The sequence below is a fragment of the Myotis myotis genome, unplaced genomic scaffold, assembly GCF_014108235.1.
Source record: "Myotis myotis isolate mMyoMyo1 unplaced genomic scaffold, mMyoMyo1.p scaffold_m19_p_4, whole genome shotgun sequence".
Classification (NCBI taxonomy): Eukaryota; Metazoa; Chordata; class Mammalia; order Chiroptera; family Vespertilionidae; genus Myotis; species Myotis myotis.
Genome location: NW_023416346.1, coordinates 109,771,268 through 109,794,120, shown reverse-complemented (window position 1 = coordinate 109,794,120; position 22,853 = coordinate 109,771,268). Strand labels below are relative to the sequence as shown.

Below are 22,853 nucleotides of genomic sequence, written 5' to 3'. Positions count from 1 at the left end.
TTAGACCAGACATCATCTGGGCGACCTTCCGGACATCCTTCCGGACAAAGCCAAAGTGGCGGGGCCGAGGCAGAGGCAGTTAGGGGCGATCAGGCTGGCAGGGGAGAGCAGTTTGGGGGATCAGGTCGGCAGTGGAAAGCAGTTAGGGCAATCAGACAGGCAGACAGAGAGATTATAGGTGATCAGGCAGGCAGGCAGAGGTGGTTAGGGGTAATCAGGCAGGCAGGGGAGCAGTTAGGGTCATCAGGCAGGCAGGCAGAGTGGTTAGGGGTGATCAGGCAAGCAGAAGGTGAGTGGTTAGGAGCCAGCAGTCCCGGATTGCAAGAGAGATGTTCAACTGCTGGTTTAGGCCTGATCATGCAGGCATCGGGCCTAAACCGGCAGTCAGATATCCCCTAAAGGTTTCCGGATTAGAGAGGGTACAGGCTGGGCTGAGGGACACCACCCATGCATGAATTTCATGCACCGGGCCTCTAGTAGTAACATTACATACTACAAAATTATCTTTAAGAATACAGCAAACCTTATAAGAAAGAAAAATAATTATTTTTAAAGAATAGCAGGATATGGATCTGTAATTTTTCTATATTATATTCATTACTATACTATAATTGAAAATAGCACTTCATTTCCTTTGGGGTAAAGAAATAAGAAAACATCTGTTTCTTATGTATAATAAATCAGTAACTACTTTCAATACCTACTCCACCTATAATAATAAAAGCATAATATGCTCATTAGACTGAATGTCCTTCCAGATGACCTTCTGGACCAAGCCAGGGCTGCAAGGGCCGAGGTGGCCACCGCAGTGGCAAGGGCCAAGGCAGAGGCCAGCGGCCGCAGCAGCAGGCAGGGGCCGAGGCAGCTGCCACCACATCGGGGGCCAAGCCCCTTACACGAGTTTCTTGCATTGGGCCTCTAGTATAAGAATAAAAAACATTTGGTCATGTATTCAATTTCCCCATGCTTATATTGACCATAAACAATTATATATTGGAATCATTAAAAATATATTGCATCAAATTTTCCCATTGGCAGAGATCAACACACCTAGTGGAAGCCTGCCTTACTATGACTTCACTCATTAAAAATTTATTTTGAACCTGGGCCAACACAGGATAAGTTGAGTATTGTTTCTGCCTAATTGTCTTAAAGATCTGAAGCTTGATTATCATGACTCTGATAAGTCTCATTTCCAAGCTCTATAATAAATACTAGTTATTTTCTAGAATTAGATTTAATCTGATTGGTGGTTGAAAACCTAGATTCCCTGCTTTGGACACCATAGACAGAGAAAGCTATCTAAAACTGTCTGAGTTACTCAGCTGCTGAATAACAATGTTTCAATTAAATTACAACATGCATTGAACAGGGCATTCAGAAATGAATAAAATGAAATCTCTATTTGGGGGGATCTTACAGCACAGTAGTGAAGGTGACAACCACACAAATAATTGTGAGATAGGGTGAGTGTCACCTGAAAAATGTAAACATGCAAAATAATCACATGCACTAAATACATAGTAAGCAAGGAATTTCTTTTAAAATTAAAAAAGAAATTTTCCTTAGATAGTATATTAACCTTTACATTTATTTTGATGCTGAAGGCTGCATATAACATTTATTCCAGTTCATAGGGTCATTTATAAGAGTAAAATGCTAGAAATATCCTCAAGTCTGTAAGTGATGGTTTTCAGGGTAGAGGAACGTCTGGCCCACAGGGTGCATAAAGCTTACAAAATCATTTGTTCTGGCCCTGCCAAGGTATTAAGGGTGAGTGAATTAAATTTTTGACCAAATATAGCAGGCTAATTTTTAAGTTGATAATTTTGTATGGCCTGAAAATGATGTTTTAAATATCCAAATGGCCCTCGGCAGAAAAGTGGTTCCCCACCCCTGGTTTAAATAATTTATACTACATGCATGTGATAAAGTATAAAACATTATACACACTTAAAATATATTTAAATGCCATTGGAAAGTTTTACATTATAGTACTGATTAAATAATGCAAGATATAAATATTACAGGTTATTTTTGACAGAGAAAGCACAGATAATTTCTATTGTGCTCTACATATTTCTGAATCCTTTATATTTTCCAACATTGTACAATAAACATTTTCCACAAAATATTACTTCTATAAGCAGAGAAAAATTTCAAACTCTTTTTCTAAGTTGTTTTAAGCCTATAATTCCTATATATCTTTGGAATTATAAGCCTCTCATCCAAATATATTAAAATTAGGACAACTAAACATCTGATAAGAATGACTTACTGCCTTCACTAAAACATTCAGTAGTACAAGATCAAAATTAGAATATAATGTAGTTTGGGCTACATTCAACAAACTTAGAGTCTACCTAACTAAATTCTTATCCAGTCACCTTTCTCCATTTTGATTATGAGTATACTGAAAATTACTGTGGCCTTAGCAGGTTTTGCTCAGTGGACAGAGCATCAGCCTTCAGATTGAAGGATCCCAGGTTCAATTCTGGTCAAGGGTACATGCCCGTGTTGCTGGCTTGATGCCCAGTAGGGGGCATCAGGAGGCAGCCAATCAGTGATTCTCTCTCATCATTAATGTTTCTCTCTCTCTCTCTGTCTCTGTCTCTGTCTCTTCTTTTCTGAAGTGAATAAAAAATATTTTTAAAAATAAGAAAGTTACTTTGAAATGTTCTCATGAAAATAAAATATATTTTTTTAAATATTGTATTCCTTTGATCTGCCAATTAATCTGCCCAGTAAAAATGGAAAAGAGTTAGTTTAAAATTATTTGTCTTTAGGTTTGGAAGCTAGTTGCTCTTTTTAAAAAATGTATTAAATTTATTGGGGTGATTTTATATATATATATATATATATATATATATATATATATATATATATATATATATAAAAGCCTAATATGCAAATTGTCCCCTCAGGAGTTTGATTGCTCACTATGATGTGCGCTGACCACCAGGGGTAGTGCAGAGCAAAGAAAGGCCCCGGCTGGCAGCCGGCAGGCCCAGATTGTCCCTGATCTCCAGCCAGGCCTAGGGACCCTACCCGTGCATGAATTTCATGCACTGGGCCTCTAGTTGGTTAATAAGATCATGTAGGTTTCAAGTGTACATTTCTATGACACATTATCTGTGTATTGCACTGTGTGTGCAATTCCAACACCCAAAGTAAAATCATCCACTGTCACCAATTATTTGACCCCTTTGACCCACCCCCACACTCCACCTCTTACTTCCCTCTGTTAAGTACCAAATGCTCTTACAGTGATTAAAAGTAGAGGTCCATGAGCCAGGCTTACAATTATCAAACGCTAGGTCCATAGTTCATATACTTCAATATTTGGGTCAGGTTAGTTAGTATCTCAGAGCTTTGACTTATTTTTTATATGTAAAATTGGAATGAAGACACATCTCTCACAGGGATGAGGCAAACATGGCCAGCTTCATAGGTGTGCAACTTATGCAGGCATCGACTTATGCAGTCCCCTCACCCAGAAGGACTCCACACTTGGTTTCATACTCTGCTGTCACCTCTTAAAATTCTTAATAATGTTTGAACAAGAAGCCCCACATTTTAATTTTGCATTGGGCCCCATATATTATGTAGCTAGTCCTGGTTGCAAGAGTAAAATTATGTAATGTCTGAACACAGTAAGTGCTCTCTTAATATATATTAGCAATAATGACTGTCCCTTCTCAATGTTCAGAGAAAATTCAGGATCTTTTTTTATACTGAACTATCTAACTCATAAGGTTATATAGGTTGATTTCCAAAATATTGCTTTTTCCCATTAAGATAAAAATTGGAAAAGCATTTGTGCAGTCTCTTGATACTTCTAGGGGTATATATCTTCTTGCTGTAAGACTGTATAATATTGGTAGATCTGGAAAAACCAAACTGCTCTCAAAAAGTAAAATTCTTTCTTACTATATTCTCTTCCATTTGTTTAAAATGCATATTTTGGAGAGGAAATACATATACATTTAAAGACTGTCAAACTACAGCGGGAAGGCCGGGGAGGGTTTGGGGGTGGTAAGAGATCAACTGAAGGACTTATATGCATGCATACAAGCATAACCAATGGACACAAGACACTGGGGGGTAGAGGAGGCCGGGGGAAGACCAAGGGGGAAAAAAAAGGAGACATATGTAAAATAATCTGAATAAAATGCAGAAATCAGAAAAAAAATAAAATAAAAAAGAATTTTATAAATAAAAAAATTCTTTTTTATTTTATTTTATTTTATCTTTAATTTCTTTATTGGTTAAGGTATTACAAATGTGTCCTCATCCCCCCATTAAGGATATAAAAAGTCATACAATGACTGACTCTGAGACTGACATAGCAGAGATAGTTGGAATCTCTTCACTAATTACTCCAGAGTTTTATATAACATTTCTTATAGCGGTTCTCAACCTGTGGGTCGTGACCCCTTTGGTGGTCAAACGACCCTTTCACAGGGGTCGCCTAAGACCATCCTGCATATCAGATATTTACATTACGATACTTAACAGTAGCAACATTACAGTTATGAAGTAGCAACGAAAATAATTTTATTGTTGGGTCACAACATGAGGAACTGATTTAAAGGGCCAGAAGGTTGAGAACCACTGCTTTAGCACTACTGTCTGCAGTTTCTCAAGGGCAAGTAGTTATATTTACAACATGTTCTCTTTTTTTAAAAAAAATATGTTTTTATTGCTTTTAGAGAGGAAGAGAGAAAGATATAGAAAGATCACATCAATCGGCTGCCTCCTGCTCGCCCCCTACTGGGGATTGAGCCAGTAACCTGGGCAAGTGCCCTGACCAGGAATCAAACTCTGACCTCCTGGTTCTTGGGCCAACACTTGACCACTTGGCACACAGGCCAAGCCTTATTCTTACTTTTTAAATTAACTTTTTGGTGCTGATATTTTTCTCTTATTTTTGGCCTATATTCTTAGTTGCATCTTTTAATTTTCCATTTAATTATTTAAATATTCTTGCCCTTCTAAGTACCTCGGGGTTAAAGATTTATATTTCTTGCCTTGCAAGATATTCCACTATTTGAACATTTAAAGAAACTTACAAAAAGAGATTCAATAATTGAAAAATAAAAAAGAGATTCCAGTTATTAAGGATTCGTTATTTAATTTATCTTATTATTAAAATACTAATACTTATAATAATAGCTACCAATTCTGAGGCTCTTTAAATGTCCCAGGAATTACGCTAACTACTTTGCATTCATTATCTTATTTAAAATAATTAGAATAGTATCTGAGATAAAGGCTTAACAAGTGGTAGCTGTCATTACCTTACAAGGGCCGTAAGAATAAATATTAATATTATTCCCATTTAATAGATGGCAGGTAAAATTTGATGTAGATACAACTTGTCAGTGGCTGAGCAGAGCTATAAACCCAAGTCTGATATTTCCTTCAGCCAGCTCTTAGTAGATATGCTCACTTGCTGCAACACCTGTTCAGGTTTCTGAATGGCAATTTTCCTTTAAGTAGTGTAGCTGGGTGAGTGTGCTCCTATGCACAGATATACACATATAATGTCAGAAGAATGAAAATGCACGCAATGACTATTTTTAATGCTTTGAGTTCTTCATAAATTATAATTAATTCTGTACAAAATCAATCAAATGCAATGCACCTGATTTATTTAAAAATATGATGAGGTTGACAACTGTGGATCAACATTTTCCCTGTGTGTGGGTTTTTTGTTTGTTTGTTTTTGAGGTTTAACTTGAATATGTTTTATTTTGTTGATAATTTAGGCTCAATTTCCACTCACCCCCATATGCCCTTCGTCATGTAGATCATTTTCTAAAATTCTTTAGTATTGAAAGTTTTACATATGTCCCTTTTTCTCCTGTGTTTTTTGTATGTGCATAACCTTGGAGTAATCACTGATTTTTAATAGATAGAGGCATTGTACTTCTAGAGCTTAAAACATACTGCATAAGCTCAGTAACTGCTTTAGCTGAGAATTGGTAGCCAGGCTGAAAACTATCACTGTAGGAATGGCAGCACAAGGCAGTGAAGTAACTTATATGCTGTACGTTATGATAAACCTGGGTTAAAGATCAGGTGTTCACAAAGGGAGCTGATTTATCAATCAACACTCTATAAAATGCTCTATCTCATGAAAGAGTACAGAGAAATTGCCAAAGCTAAGTGTACAAGAAGTGCTGGCTAAAGTTCATGGTAATGGCTTGGTGACAAGATTTTAATATCTAACTGTTACCCTGTTTGGTACTGGAAATAAGGCTATGTAATTTCTTGAATAGATAGTGACATTGGGATCATGACCACAATTAGAGTCAATATTCCTAAGACATAATAAAGGAAGTCTTCCTCCTATCTGAAATAAAATATTGTATGATAATACAGAAGGCTTATTCTACAAAACTGTTCGATTTTATGTACATATTTTGTCTCTCATTTCAAATTAGCTTTCGTACAAATTGACAGAAAGAGGAGATATATGTGGGATTCAGAATTCATATTAAACACAGAATTTGAACAACTATCTGAATTAACTGAATCTCAAGAAATTCAAGAAGCAACGAGATTTATTTTTTCTGATCCACATGACTTTCCTCTACATACCATCTGATTTTAAGTAGTAAAACATATTCTGTAACTAGAAATGCAGATTATCAAGTATGCATTTAGGAAAAGAACTTGTATCTTTCTTTATGTGTTATTTCATTTATTGTCAGTAGATAACAGATGTATCATATAGATGCTGAGTATTTTTATCTTTATGGTATTTTAATTACATTTTCATGATGAGTGAAATGTAAACATTTCAGATGTCAGTCTTTTTGAATAGGAAGATAATTTTATTTTCATTATCATCTTCCAGCCAACTCTGAGACTTACATAGCAGAGATAATTGGAAACTCTTCACTAATTACTCCAGAGTTTTATATAAAATTTCAAGAAAAGAGAAACATATCATGGACATTTGGAATAGGAAGGACACTATAGAGATCTTTCCTGTCCAAACTTCTCATTTTATAAATAAGGAATGAGAAATTCCAACAGCTAATTCAGCTCTCATCTCTTAAATTGTCAGTGCCTACAACATTTTATGTTGTTGTTGATAATGAATTTACAACATAAAATCAAGTGTACTGATACTTAAGGCCAAATCCCAAACACCTATTTTAGTTGGAGGTTGCAAAAGGATATAGTTAATTTCCCAAGTTATTTAAAATATAACTTCAAGTTTTTCTAATAAAACCTTTAATCTAAGCAATAATCAGATGTTCTAAAATTCAAGATGGTGAGTCCATAAATTTAAATAAGACAGAAACCTCAAATAAGTAAAGGAATTTTATTTTAATTTGAGGTTTTATAAAACCATTTATTTTTTTTTTAATTGGCAGTGGGTTGATTAGGCTTGGAAAGCTTTCAGGAAGCTACATAAAGGGTTGGCAACTGAAAGACATTATAATATTTTTAATTAATATAATCAACAAAAAGAAAATAGACAAAGCAATTGTAACTACATTTCAAGTATCAATATGCTACAAAATAATGCTTTGAGAATAGGTGCAGTCAGAAGATGCACGGAAAATATTTTATGGGAAGTAAAATCAGGATCTCTAGAAAATGAGAAAAGAAAACTCAGAAAAGAAAGGCAAATAAAGAAATTTTCATCTTAATAATTTTGCATCACTCTATTTGTATATCTGGTATTATGAAAAACAATGGCTTATTATATTCAACTGTGTTTTACACTATCCACATGTCTAGGAAGAGTTTTAAAACTCTCATAAGGACATAGATGATATAGAATAGATACAGACACAATGACCACTTTATTTGGGCATCTATGAATATAGACAGACATATGTTGCATAAACATATACGCTTATGTTCAAGGATGGGGAATTCTGAGCATGTTAATTTTATCTTTGAGATATTTGTGCTCATAGTTCAGAACATTGCAAAAATGTTCATTAAGAGTACAGCAAAATATTCATGAAATGGGAATAAAGTCTGTGGTCTTAGATGAGTCATAGAATGTTTCTTATTCCTGGCAAAGAAGATAATTTACTCTGCTAAAAAAATCACAAAATTATGGAACTTCTGTACTTACCTAGATAGATACATTCTTACAACTAAATATCTGATGTCAAATTTAATATAAATTACCACAATATATTATAAACCATATGAATAATGTGGTTTATACATTCACTAAACAGTATGACTTTCCATAGTAGATATGATTTCAGTTAAATGGGGAAAATATTTCAAATCACTTAAAATACATTTAACTTTAAAGTAGTAACTATAATGAATTTTTGACTATCATATTACCTAATTATAATCAAGATAAAAATATGTGCCTCAGGATCACAGCATTTAGGAAAGAAACAGTTTGAATTTCAACAAGCATATTTATAAAATATTGAGAGGAAACAGGGTCATCTGAAAACTTAAATAAGTTAATCCAGGATATATTTCATTTGCTCCCTTTTCTTATTTTAAGTATCCACATAGCAGGGACTATTATTCTTTCTAACTTTTAGAAACAAAAAATAAATTATATAAATATCTAATAGCTATGTTGCACACCTGAGACCTACTAGTATATAATATTGTATGTTAACTGTCACTGAAAAATAAATTCGCTTTTTTTAAAAGAAAGTATCTCTACTTTCTTAGGTTGCTTTCACATCAACTTAAGCATCCTCTGCTTGTGTCCAGATATTATTCGAGACAGACCTGACTTAGAAATGCAAGACAGCAGCTCTCACAGTTGATTTTTTATCACATTTTGATCTCTGGCCATGCTACTGTTTTAGAAGGTCAAAATCCCTCAAAGCTTTGACCTGAATAGCAGTCAAAATTTTGGGCACACAATGTTCTTTATATGAGCACAATCAGTTGCTTTGTCATCTCAGTCACAGTTCCTATATCCTACTGAATTTTAACCATTACTAGAATTTTGCTCCTTCTTTGTAGCACCAATTACTTAAAAGGATTTTTTAAAGACTGAGTATATTTTTCCCCCATGAACATGCTGGAAAATATGCATACAAGTAAGCTTTGTTCTCCAAAGTTACGACCTTACCCTCAAAATTCTTGGAATTTTTCTCATGTAATAATTTTGATCATGTTAAATCTGACATTCAGGAAAGAAAATTGATATCTCTTTTAGTTATAAGATAATATTTCTTTGCTCACTCTATCTCCTTTTAATTCCTCTTTCCCTGGTTAACTACATTTTTTAGTCCTAAGAGCCTCAAGACCCCCAGCTAGAATTTGGATTGGGGCTATGATAGTACATTTTTTATAAAAGCCAATGAGCAAAAACTGAAATGAGCTTAAGAATTCAAGGTTAGTGTTCTAGGAAGCAACTTGCCTAATAAATCCATTTATCTGCTTCTGATCTGGTATAGAAGTATACAACTGTTTGAAAATTAACATAATCATAGTGAACCATAATATGCCCTCCAGACTCACTAAACAGTATGCCTTGCATATCCAGAGCACCTTTATTCCCCTCCAAATGCTTTCATGTCTATTGCTTTCATTTATCCTCATCAGATACGTGTTGTAATGTATTTTGGACATGATTTTATAAAGAACTAAACAAACCAGAGCTAGTACTGTGTTATTACAGATTGTGAAAAGTTCAAAAGTAAGAGGTTAAATAAGTTGCCCTGGGTGGTGATTTCCTAACTTCTAGACCATCTATACCAGTGGTTCTCAAACTTCCTAATGCCGTGACCCTTTAATACAGTTCCTCGCCGAAACCGGTTTGGCTCAGTGGATAGAGCGTCGGCCTGTGGACTGAAGGGTTCCAGGTTCGATTCCGGTCTGGGGCATGTACCTGGGTTGCGGGCACATCCCCAGTAGAGGATGTGCAGGAGGCAGCTGGTCGATGTTTCTCTCTCATCGATGTTTCTAACTCTCTATCTCTCTCCCTTCCTCTCTGTGGAAAATCAATAAAATATATTAAAAAAATAAATACAGTTCCTCATGTTGTGGTGACCCCCAACCATAAAATTATTTTCGATGCTACTTCATAACTGTAATTTTGCTACTGTTATGAATCATAATGTAAATATCTGATATGCAGGGCGTATTCTCATTGTTACAAATTGAAGATAATTAAAGCATAGTGATTAATCACAAAAACAATATGTAATTACATATGTGTTTTCCAATGGTCTTAGGCGACCCCTGTGAAAGGGTCGTTCAACCCTCAAAGGGGTTGCGACCCACAGGTTGAGAACCGCTAATCTATACTAATCAAAGGGTAATACACTAATTAGACTGGACGTCTTCCAGACATCCTTCCGAACAAAAGCCACAGCTGCTGTGAGGGCCCGTGGCATGGGAGAGGCAGCAGTGCGGGCTGGTCCAGCATCATGGCCCCTTTCGCAGAGGCCACGAGAGAGGCCACTGCCACTGCTGCCGCCACCGCTGCTGCAGAAGAGGCCTCGGTGCGGGCCAGTACAGCACAGCAGTCCCTTTCGCAGAGGCGGTGCAGGAGAGGCCTCGGCATGGGCTGGTCCAGTGCTGTGGCCCCTTTTGCAGAGGCCACAGGATAGGTGGCTAGAGAGAGGCTGCAGAGCAGGCTGGTCCAGCGCCGAGGCCCCTTTCACAGAGGCAGAGGGAGAGGGTGCTGCGTGGTCTGGTCCCAGTGCTGCCCCTTCCGCAGAGGCAGCCACAGGGGCAGCAGTGCGGACCCAGTCCCAGTGCCACGCCTCCGCAGAGGCTGGACGGGGTGCGATCTGCTGTGCCTCAACCTCCCACAAACTCTCCCTGAGCTGACATGGCCCCAGATTGCCTGTGGGCAGGGGGTGGGGCCAGAACTAAGAAGCAAGGGCCAAGGGCTGGCAGCCATGGTGGCCAGCAGTGACACTAGCAGTGGGGTGATGGGGGTGGCACCTTCCCCTGATCAGCCTGGTAGCCTCCCGCAGAGGGAGGCCAGACTGTGTGAGTGGACCTAAGCCTTCAGTAGTATATCCCCTGACGGCTCCTGGGCTATGAGAGGGGGCAGGCCGGGCTGAGGGATCCTCCACCCAGTGCACATTTTTCATGCACCGGGCTTCTAATTTGTTTTTTACTAACTAACATAATAAATTCATAACATTCTGATGAGTTGTCCAACCTCTTCAGAAAGTAGTGGCATTCCAAGGAAATGAGCATATTTCACTACGACATTGCTAGGAAGGTCTCCATTCTCCCTATTTCAGACAGCATTGTGTAAAACCAGAATGTGGGAATTGGCCCATATTTCATTATCTTGCTAATTCAATGTGTTTTAAAAATATGGCCAGTACACTATATGAAAGACTACACACAGATTACTGGCCTGCTGAACGAGATTTTCTCAGCATATAGTCTAGGACTATACATTTTAATCAATTTCCCAGGTGATTATTATGTAGACTCAAGTTTATAAACTATTGTGCCTAGCGGTGTGCTCAGTGGTTGAGCATCAACCTCTGAACCAGGAGGTCATGGTTTGATCCCCAGCCAGGCCACATGCCCCAGTTGTGGGCTCGGTCCCATGTGGGACATGCAGGAGAGAGTCAATCAATGATTCTCTCTCATCATTGATGTTTCTATCTCTCTCTCCTTCTCCCTTCCTCTCTGAAATTAATTAAAAAGACATTTAGAGATAAAATAAAAACTACTGCAAGTGAAGGAGTACATGACCTATTGTTAATTTACATCTTCATAAACATATTCCTTTAAAGGGATGTATTTCAAAACAACTTTATCAAATAATGCCATTTTCTCATAACATAGTAATTATTCATTTTCCAGCAGCAATAATGTATGGAATCCTTGGATACATACCAGAAGGGAAAGGGGGTTGGGGAGGTCAAAGGGGGTAAAGGGGAGATAAGTGGTGATGTGAGGAGACTTGACTTGGTGTGGTGAACACACAGTACGATATACGGATAATGTATTACAGAATTGTACGTCTGAAACATATAATTTTATTAACCAATGTCACTCCAATAAATTCAGTAAATTAAAATATAAAAGTATCAAATGTTCTAATGCCTCACATACTTATTACATAGATGCCAATGGCATTGCAAAGTAGCCATGGCCAGATCACATATAATAAGAAGGATCATATTCTGGTAGTAAAATCACTATTAGATCAAGTTACTGATAAAATAGCCAATGGAAAAGAAATGGAATTTTTATTATTGCCCAATGATTGCACAGGAAGTAATTGTAATTTATATTCTTTCAAAATTTTTATATGAATTTGATTTTAAAAGGAAGCTGAACTGTGATTGAAAATCATGTATTTTTTCCTGATCGTATTTTCTTAACTTGTATGTCTAGAAGCCATATTTCAACCTTCATTTAATCTTTCCATGAACCTTTCATAAGTGCAACATACCACATGTCAAATCTCAAGAAAACAAATTCTCTGCCCTGTCTCACAACAGAGGAGATACATGCCTCAAAAGCTACTGAATGTGGTCACTGCTGTAATAGAGATGCACGCATGGTGTACTGAGCTATGAATTGTGACCAATTAATAAAAGGTGGTCTCTATAATGTAGAACAGTATGGCAAAATATGTTAAATACTATTATACATGATGTTAATATTTTGAAAACTGCCCATGATCCCACCGTCTGACAACATCAGATAGTAAGTTTCCACTTTTAAAATACCTCGTTTTCTTATATAAACTACCAAAACTTTTAAAGTCTCAACTTTTAACTATACACTGAGTGGCCAGATTATTATGACCACCTGACGTTTGTAGGCAAATTAGCTATAATTTCACACGGAAGTTGCTAGAGGGCCAGACGATTATAAATAGGGAAGCAGGTTGTTTACCATGACAGAAGTGATTTTTTTTCTGAAGATATGGGTAAACAATGTGATTTAACAGCCTTTGAACGTGGGATATATATTATTATGAGTGCCAGATTATTATGACCACCTGACGTTTGTAGGCAAATTAGCCATACACTGCATCATATGGGATATGGAAGCCAAAGGTCTGTTCGAACACCTTTCCTGTCTGCAGTTACCAAGATAAAATGTCTCCAGTTCGCACAAGGATTGGACAGTCGAGCACTGGAAAAAAGTCACGTGGCCCGATGAATCATGTTTCCAGCTGCATCATGCAGATGGCAGAGTGAGAATTTGGCAGAAACAGCATGAAAGCATGTACCCCACATGCATGAATACAACCCTTCAAGCTGGTGGGGACAGTGTTATGGTTTGGGGCATGTTTTCCTGGCATGATTTGGGCCCTTTAATTCATGTGGAACAACGTCTGAATAGCACAACATACCTAAGTATCATTGCTGATCAAGTTCATCCTATCATGTTGATGGTGTATCCCAATGGAGATGGCTTCTTCCAACAAGACAATGCACCATGCCACGGTGCTCGTATTGTGCAGGAGTTGTTTCAGGAACATGAGGAAGACTTTACCTTGCTTAGGTGGCCCCCACAATCACCAGATCTCAATCCAATTGAGCATTTGTGTGATGAAGTTAAAAGAGCCATCAGGCAGCTGGTTCTACAACCATCAAATCTCACAGAACTGGACAATGCTATTCATCAGGCATGGTGTCAGATTCCTTGCATCACCTTTCAACATCTCGTGGAGTCAATGCCAAGAAGAATCGCCTCAGTATTGAAGGCAAAAGGTGGCCCAACGAAGTACTGATGGGGGTGGTCATAATAATCTAGCCACTCAGTGTAAAGTCCAATTATAACACTACAAGTGTAACTTAGATATTTTCCTAATCTAAAGCCAATCTTTATTAAATGTAACTAAGCCACATGAATGATTTTATTAATCAACTATCTCTGGCAAAAAGTCCAATGATTAGATTCTCACTTGCACTAGTACAAAGAGGTCTTTAGTGAAATCAAAGGATTTGTGCCCTAGGCTACACATATCACAAACTTTCCTTGGACAATTAATTTATTTCCTCATGGTTCTGTGAATCTATGGTTTGGGGTTAGTTTGAAGAAACAGTTCCCTAGCATTTTGTACAACTGCTCTAAGTCACTCAGAACCCCATTCCTGCTGAAGTGGGAGCTTTATACTCTAAGGCGATAATTAGTTCAGTCAATTATCACTCACCCCTCCCACATTCTCCAATATCAAAACATCGATGAGAGCCATGTTTTTATTCAACTGAATACTTGGCAAGGACTAACCCAATGGCATCCTTTGTAGGATTATAATGTTGTTCTCTTAATGCATTAGATTTCAAAAATAGCAAGGAACATTTATCTTAGGATAATTGGAATCACTAACCTGTGCTGAACTCTTTTCAAGTTGTTGAACTAAATTATCCCAGCGCTGAGCAAAGTTGTCCAGTCGTGCTTCCATTTTTTGTGTTACTGATGTATTTTTCAATGTTGCAAGAAGATCTCGGTTAAGTGAGCAGAGTTTGTTCATGTTTTCCTTTTTATTTTCTACATCTGTTTTCAAAACCTTTTTAAAAAAGGAAGAACACAGAATAAGCCTAGGCTACATTTTACAAAACACCCCAGTTTACCTTGTTTTTACATGTATTTTCTGATTTGCAAAGAAAAGATTGTAATTGTGCCTCAAAGGACCAAAGTAGAAAATTAAAATCCCAATAATCTTCCCAAGAAACTTAAAGTTAAAAACATAAAAGTCAGATGTAGAAAAAACAATATAGGAACTTAAAAGCTACCTTAAAATATTTGAAGAACTGCCAAGTAAAAAAAAGTATCCTTTCTTCAAAAGGCAAAAGAGCGCTCAAAATGTGGAAATTACTTTTTACATTTAACAAAATAGTGAATGGCATGCCTCTTGAATATAGTGAATTTACTTTTAATTTCTAGTAGAATTCAAGTGAAATACCACATGCCAGGAGTACCAAAGAGAAGATGAGCATGGCTAAAAGTCTTCCCATTCTGAAATGCTGTAATTATTTGGATAAATTTGCAATATTACTTATTTCAGCAATTTTTACATTTTTCATTATTTGAATATAAAACCTTTGTTATGAAGTTTACTGACAAATATTTTAGCATGCTATTCAATTAATTTTGGTTCATTGAGTACAATTACCTTCTAAAACTAACATTAGAGTTCATTAAGTAACTGAATATGCCACAAAATCCTTTGGAATGACTTTGCATGTTTTCAAAATACATATGTATTTTTATGAAATAATTATATACCATTCTTATTTCCAAACTCACTTCCTGTGAGTTTTGGAAGATTACACATGCCCGTTGGTTAATATGTAATTAATAAACAAAGTGGTGTGTGTGAAATCAGTAGATCAGGGCAGTTTATTCCTTCACTTTTCCTGTCACTTTGGAAAATCTAATTTCCAGCCAAATAGTAGTCCTTGATAAAACTTGTAAACACAGAAGTACAGGAAAGAAAGAGAAAAAATATTTTATGGACCTTTTACAATCCCCTCTAGTTGGTGGTAGCAAGAACAATGAACATAAATAAACTAAGCTGTGAGACCTGTCATTTTAAAACAAACACAAATTTATTTAAGAACGAACATTACATACGGTAAAGTGATTGTCATGAAACAGATGCACCAGTTAATTACTCATAAACTGAAGTAGTAATATTTATACCTTGATTTTGTTTAAATGATGTTAGCTTTCCTTCCATTAAATTTAAGTGCATACTTGGACTAGTATTAAACCAACAATTTATGCTACCTGCCTAGAACTGAGGCCCAAATTCAAATTTTAGTGTAGAGTCTTCCAATTCTTTATGGTGTCTCATTTTCCTTTTATTAACTTTTAGCATTTATTTATTTACTAGAGGCCTTGTGTACGGATTCGTGCACCAGTGGGGTCCCTCGGCCTGGCCTGCGGACAACTGGCCAAAACCAGCTGTCCAATATTCCCCGAGGGATCTCAGGGTGCAAAAGGGCACTCTGCAAAGTTGTTGTTGCTCGGCAGTTCCTGTGTTGAGCATCTACCTCCTGGTGGTCAGTGCACATCCTAGCTACTGGCCAGTCGGCTGGTCCACGGTCGCTTAGGCTTTTATATATGTAGAAGATAGATTTATCCTCATTAGAGTAGGATGTGCTTAGAGAGAGGAAGGGAGAGAGGCAGGGAGAAAGGGAGGGACAAAGGGAGGGAGGTAGGAGGAAGGAGAGAGAGAAGAGAAACATTGATCCCTTACCCCAACCAGGGCTTAAAGGGCAAGTCATGCATGTGCCTTGACTGGGAATCAAACCCACAACCTTTATGTGTACAAAATGATGCTCTAACCACCTGAGCCACTACAGCTGGGCAGTATGCAATTACTGTATTGTAAGCCATCTCGAGTTGTTTTTGGAAAAAGCGTGATAGAAATGGACATACATTTAAAAATAGAAAGATGTAAATACAATCTTCTTTGGCCTTCTCAGGGTTTAAGGAATGATTTTAAATAACCATATGTGTAAGGCTAAGAGGTGCGTCCATTATTTAAACTAAATATGTAATGAGTTGGAAACATTTCAGGCAAGAGTTTGAGTTATGTTTAAAGAACAGGAAACAATTTGCACTGGAAATTTATGGGTAACCTCATGTTACCTAAACAGGTTTTCATAGATGATCTATAAAACTAATTGGATACCCAAAGAGATTTAGTGACAAATGAAACTAAGCCTCCTGTGCTAACACATTAAACCAAATAAAGAAGCATTTGGCGAACGTTACAATAATAAAGAGGAAAGTCACCATTAAATAGAATTCAGAAAAATACACTCATGGTAAAGTAAAAAGAGCATTATTATGCAACTGTGGAACTATCGAATCAATATAGTTATCTAAATCTATATAATAAAATTCCTGTACTAACAAAAGCTTCTATCTAGAACTGTGTGTGTTTTTATATTAAATGGCGATGACAGGTTAGTTGTTATGCCTCAATTTGTTTCCTCTCTACTTTAGATATCTTCTCTCTCTCTCTCTCTCTCTCTCTCTCTCTCTCTCTCTCTCTCTCTCTCATCGCTCAGTTCCTGAAGGGGTGTTCTACCATGACCAAAAGAGGCAGAAGACAGGAAGTCCATGGTGGTTCCAGATACACTGGATTATAGTAATCAATTGCCTTCTCTGATCTATCCTTAGATATACATTCTTTTCAGCATGGATTTTATGTGCCCATGTTAAATATCTATGATTAAATTGTTATTAATTATTTGAGTAAAAAAAAAAAAAAAGAGTCTGCTTATCAAAGCCTGATAATAGGACATTGAGTACCAAAGGAAAACAGAGTTCTACAAAACTCGGGAGGCATAAGGAAGTTCCAGAAAATTTGTATGCGGTCAGAAAGGATCTTAAAAGAAGGAAAATATTTCATTTTCACAGAAGCCAAGCACCTGTACCTACCTCCAAGGTAGGTAGGAAGGTACAGTCAATAAATCAGATCAGGCAAAGTAGAGATGGCAAGAGATAGCTAAGCTGCTCAAGAAGACCGAATAGGAAAGTTCTATCCCAGTGATGGCGAACCTTTTGAGCTCGGCGTGTCAGCATTTTGAAAAACCCTAACTTAACTCTGGTGCTGTGTCACATATAGAAATTTTTTGATATTTGCAACCATAGTAAAACAAAAACTTATATTTTTGATATTTATTTTATATATTTAAATGCCATTTAACAAAGAAAAATCAACCAAAAAATGAGTTCGCGTGTGTGTCATAGGTTCACCATCACTGTTCTATCCGGTCAAGGTTAGATGATTTGAAGTGAAAAAAAAGAATGTACACTTACAAAAGGCCCAGGAAGTCTTCAACCTATTCTCATCAGAAGAGTAATGCTAAGACAATTTCTCTTACATAACAAAATTGACTTCTAAACCTATTTTATGTGCAGTTACTTATCTATATATGAGAAGCATTCAATTGATTCAAAGCACCTACTGTTATACTTAGGTAGATTGATCCATTGTGGAAAATCTCAACTTGAGGGAACATCAGAATCTCCTGGAGGGCTTGTTACAATGCAGATTGCTCAGTACTATTTCCAGAGTTTCTGAGTCAGTAGGACTGAGTTGGGGCCTAAGAATTCGTATTTCTACCAAGTTCTCAGGTGATACTGAAGTAGCTAGTGTAGGGACCACATTGAGAACCAATGAGTCTTTCGGATGAATTCTTTGAGGATTAGAACAGAAACTAAGGTCAAGGTAGCAAGCCCTGATAAAATAGCACCATCAGTGGGGACGTGCTGGGCTCCCAAAAGCATCCCTTCTGTGCCATTTGATCCCATAGGCACCTGAGAGTGTCCCAATTCCACAGGATTCCTATAGCCCCTGCTCATCATACTCTGTTGGATCAAGCTTCCCAGAGTTGACCTTCCCTGGCAACCATGAGCAGTCCTTCCCAGCATCTTGTACACATCCCCAGGAACATCTCTCTTGCATGTTTGGGCCTCCCCATGATAGCCTACATTTTCCTATCAGCTTAGAATTCCCCTCGTAAAGGGTACAGTTTCTTCTCTCCTTTTCTTTTTACCCTTTACAGCAAATAAAACTTCAAGTTTTACCATAATAAAATAGACCTAAGCAACTTGGATAAAACTACAGATCTATAGGAAATGAAATACTTGTCTCCTCACCCCCCACCTCAAATAAAAAGTAGGATAAAATCCCATGGGTTAATAGTGATAATATTTCAAAACTAATTACATTGATTGTAAATAAAAGAGATTTTTTCGTACATGGTATCTATACTTAGGTATGTAGTAGGAACTAGTGGCAGATGGCACCTGTTTTGGGTCTCAGATTGTGACATATTTTAATGAACATTAAATTCTTATTCACTGCCTCAGTCAGCAGGGGAATTTTACCTCAAAGTCTATACCAGCTGTCAGGTTTTGTTAATTGGCTTAAACTATCAAATGTAAGAATTATCCATAACATATTTTCACTTTGCTCACAAGTAAGATGACATAATTTGAATTTTAATCATATTGGAAAACTATTGAGACTTTGCTAATAGAGCATTTTCATGGCCCTGAGGCAAATAAGTCTTTTATACACAAAAATGTCAGTATAGTGACATATGATTGTTCAAAATGACATTTCTTGATTACTGTTAGTTTTTGTCAAGGAATCAAATGATATGACAAGTTTTGAAATGGTTTAGAAAGCCTGTACCTGAGTATTGATGTCTTAGTGCTCATTTTAACTCTGCTACTAATGTTCTATGACGCCTTATATAAATGCCATGCATTTTTTCCTGGGCCTTAATTTCCTTTTCTGAAATAAACTTGTCTCTCTCCTCCTCTTCATGCCCAATGCTACTTTAGATTAGCTCTTCTAACTGGTCTCCTTACTACCAAAAGTCTTACTACTACAGAGTATTACAAAAATGCAAATATAATTGTTATCAAACTCTCAATGGCTTCCTATCAGCTGCAGAACAAAACTGAAAATATATCACTGATATTTTTGAATTCTGTTGAAACCTTTCTTTTGTCATATAATCACTCAAGAAAACATATATTCTTTGAGGGATGATTTCATATCAATAACAAGCTGGCTTGTAATAATCAGTAATAAAATAGTGAATCTATTTTAAATTAAAAGCCTAAAGATTAGTAATTATGCAACAAAAATGTATGGATACAAGTAAATATATTTAAAATGATACAAATTTAACAAGGAAAATTTATTTAAGAACAGCTTTTAAAGTAAATGATTTAATTACTATGAAGTGTAATATAGAATATCAATACAGAGAGAGATTAATTTAGATAAAATTATGAAACATCCTATATAATAGAATGGTAATATGCAAATTGACCCTAACAGCAGAATGACCAGAACGACCGCTGGACCAGTCACTATGAGGCGCACTGATCACCTCTTGGACTCTTTCTCTGGCCAGCAGGCTTCAATCACCTGATGGCTACCCGTGGCGGGGGCGGGGCCAGAGAGTGGGAGGGAACAGCCGACCACTCGGTCCCTTCCCCCAGCTGTCAGACACCGATAAACTGATGGCGAACAGGGAACCAAGGGTGGGTGGCAGCAGGGGGCGGGGCAGCTACAGGCAGCTGGGGAAGATGGCCCTGATCGCAGGCCAGGCCTAGGGACCATAACTGCACATGAATTTTGTGTGCCAGGCCTCTAGTCCTACATAATAATCCTACATAATAAAGAGGTAATATGCAAATTAACCGTCACTCCAACACACAAGATGGCCCCTTCATGCGGTCAAAGATGGTCACCTCCATGTGGACACAAGATGGCCACCACAGTTAGGGGGGATCAGGCCTGCAGGGGAGGGCAGTTGGGGGGGACCAGGCCAGCAAGGGAGGACAGTTAGGGAATTCGGGTTAGCAGGGGAGCAGTTAGGCATCGATCAGGCTGGCAGGGGAGTGGTTAGGGGTGATCAAGCTGGCAGGCAGAAGCAGTTAGGTGCAATCAGGCAGGCGGGCAGGTGAGCAGTTGGGAGCCAGCAGTCCTGGATTGTGAGAGGCACATTCTTCGAGGGGTCCCAAATTGGAGAGGGTGCAGGCTGGGCTGAGGGACACACACAAACAACCCCCCATGCACGAATTTCATGCACCAGGCCTCTAATTATTTATAATAGACCTTTGTTTTATATTAGAGTTGACATCAAGTTAGCACTTAATAGAACTGATCTATAAAAAATCAAAAATAAATCCTAATTATGCAATATTTTACTTTAAAAACAAACTTTACAATTAGACTGGCCTCTTCTTTACTAGAAAATAGTAGGATTAATAGTGAAAGAGAAGTTTTAGAGATATTTTTAAATTCTGTAAAGTTCATCTCACTGAAAAATCTTAATGAAGACTTCCCTAATGGTCTTTGTTCTGCCAAAGTTCCCTTAGTTATCAAAACATAGGCACTTATAATCAGTGACATTGGTTTGTTTTAATATTTTTTCCTTGCTTCCCAAACTAGGGTAAAAGCTTTTTATATGTGAGGATAATCATCTCTTACACTTCTGATATTTCCCAGAGAACTACTGAAGTGTATTACTTTAGACATATTCTGAGTACCTTTTAGGTTACTTTTTTTTTTTAATTTTAAAGAAAATTAGGGAGCCCTGGCTAGTTTTGCTCAGTGAATAGAGCATCAGCCTGCGGACTGAAGGGTCCCAGGTTTGATTCTGGTCAAGGGCACATGCCTAGGTTGCGGGCTTAATCCCCAGTAGGGGACGTGCAGGAGGCAGCCAATCAATGATTCTCTCTAATCATTGATGTTTCTGTCTCTATTTCCCTCTCCCTTCCTTTCTGAAATCAATAAAGATATATTAAAAAAAAAGAAAATTAGGGAGAGAGAGAAAGGGAGGGAGGGAGGGAGAGCAGGAAGGAGAGAGAGAGAGAGAGAGAGTGAGAGAGAGAGAGAGAGAGAGAGATTGTTCCACTTATTTATGCATTCATTGGTTGACTCTAGTATATGCCCTGACTGGGGATCAAACCCACCAACTTGGCATATTGGGATAACGCTCTAACTAAAGTCTTATTTCAGGTGTGCTATATTTTTTCAAGAGTGTAATTTTGTTTTAGAAAACAAGGTTGAAAATCTACCTATATCTTATGGAATCAATGTTTATATCCCTACAAAATTCGTATGTTGAAGGCCTAACTCCCCAATATGACAATATTAGGAGGTGGGCTTTTGGGAGATAATTAGGCTTAGTTGAGGTCATGAGAGTAGAGCCCCCATGATGGGATTAGTACCCTTTTAAAAAGGGAAGAGACACCTCCATTTCTACCAGGTGAGGATACAGCAAAAATGTGCTGTCTGGAAGCCAGGAAAAGGGCCTCAACAAGAGGCGAGAACCTTGATCTTGTATTTCCCAGCTTCCAGAACTATGCAATATAAATATCTGTTGTCTAAGCCACCCAGTCTATGATATTTTGTTAGCTTTTCCTATTTTAATTAAGAAAAGTAACTATATGATATAGTTAAACAGACTGATCTAAGCAAGAACAATGAACATTTGGTTTAGGATAGGAAGAATGGAAGGATGAAATAATGGTGTTCATATAAACCCCTGGGATTTTTAAAAACATGACTGAAAGATAAAAAATACATACGGCCAGCTTTTGAAGACTTGATAACTTTTCACTTTGATCCTTAAAGCCACTTGTGTGAAGCTTGCTCACTGCATCTTCTTTTTCTGAAAGCCATGTACTAAAAAGGCACTGAAGGAAATTAAATAATTCCCAAAAAGAAAACAAATAATTATTAAAGTAGATTGTCACATTTTTTTCATTTATTCATTTAACATTTTTCCATGTCTTTCACTGATACATTTTCCCACATGACTCACCTGTTCTTCAGTAAAACGCTGCCATTTTAGAAGTATGTCTTGTAAAAGAACCCAGCGATCTTCTGTCCACCTACAGATGTTTGCCCATCGATCTCCCAGTACCTGGGAAGAGACAACCCACCACAATGTCATCAAACAATTAACTGTTAACTGAATTCCATTCAAAATGGCATAATGATTTAAGTATCTAATTTTGAGCCTCCAATACCAGTATATACTAGGAGTTGCAAAGAACACCCTCCCTGCTCTGCTTATGATCAATAAACACTGCTCCTTTAGCTTGTCTTTGATTATTTCACTCTTTCACCTTACATTGAAAAGCAAAGATACTTACAAGAAATCTGAAGCCATTATCATACCACTGTTTGAAGTCTCTTCACAGTAAATGTATGACAGCAAAGTCATAAATATAGAAGTAAAGTGCATTTTGCATTGATAGTATGGCAATGTGTTATTTTCTTAGGTCAGAAAATACACCCCAAAGAGTAAAACTCTATTACTCTATTTAATGGATTCCTAAGAATACCCTTATTTGAAGTGATCCTGTATAATTAGTGTTATTTATATATTGATTGGAGA

The 22,853-nt window shown here is 37.2% G+C and overlaps 1 protein-coding gene across 1 annotated transcript in view; it reads right to left on the bottom strand.

Annotated features, from left to right (window-relative positions):
- The window catches only part of DMD (dystrophin), a 1,824,373-nt gene that overhangs the window by 1,541,243 nt on the left and 260,277 nt on the right, over positions 1–22,853 (bottom strand). Inside the window, exons 12-14 of the mRNA XM_036304100.1 lie at positions 22,275–22,376; positions 22,039–22,146; positions 14,288–14,467 (exon numbers count right to left, since the gene is read on the bottom strand). Of these exons, the coding sequence (XP_036159993.1) occupies positions 14,288–14,467; positions 22,039–22,146; positions 22,275–22,376 (390 nt within the window). The remainder of the gene's footprint in view (positions 1–14,287; positions 14,468–22,038; positions 22,147–22,274; positions 22,377–22,853) is intronic.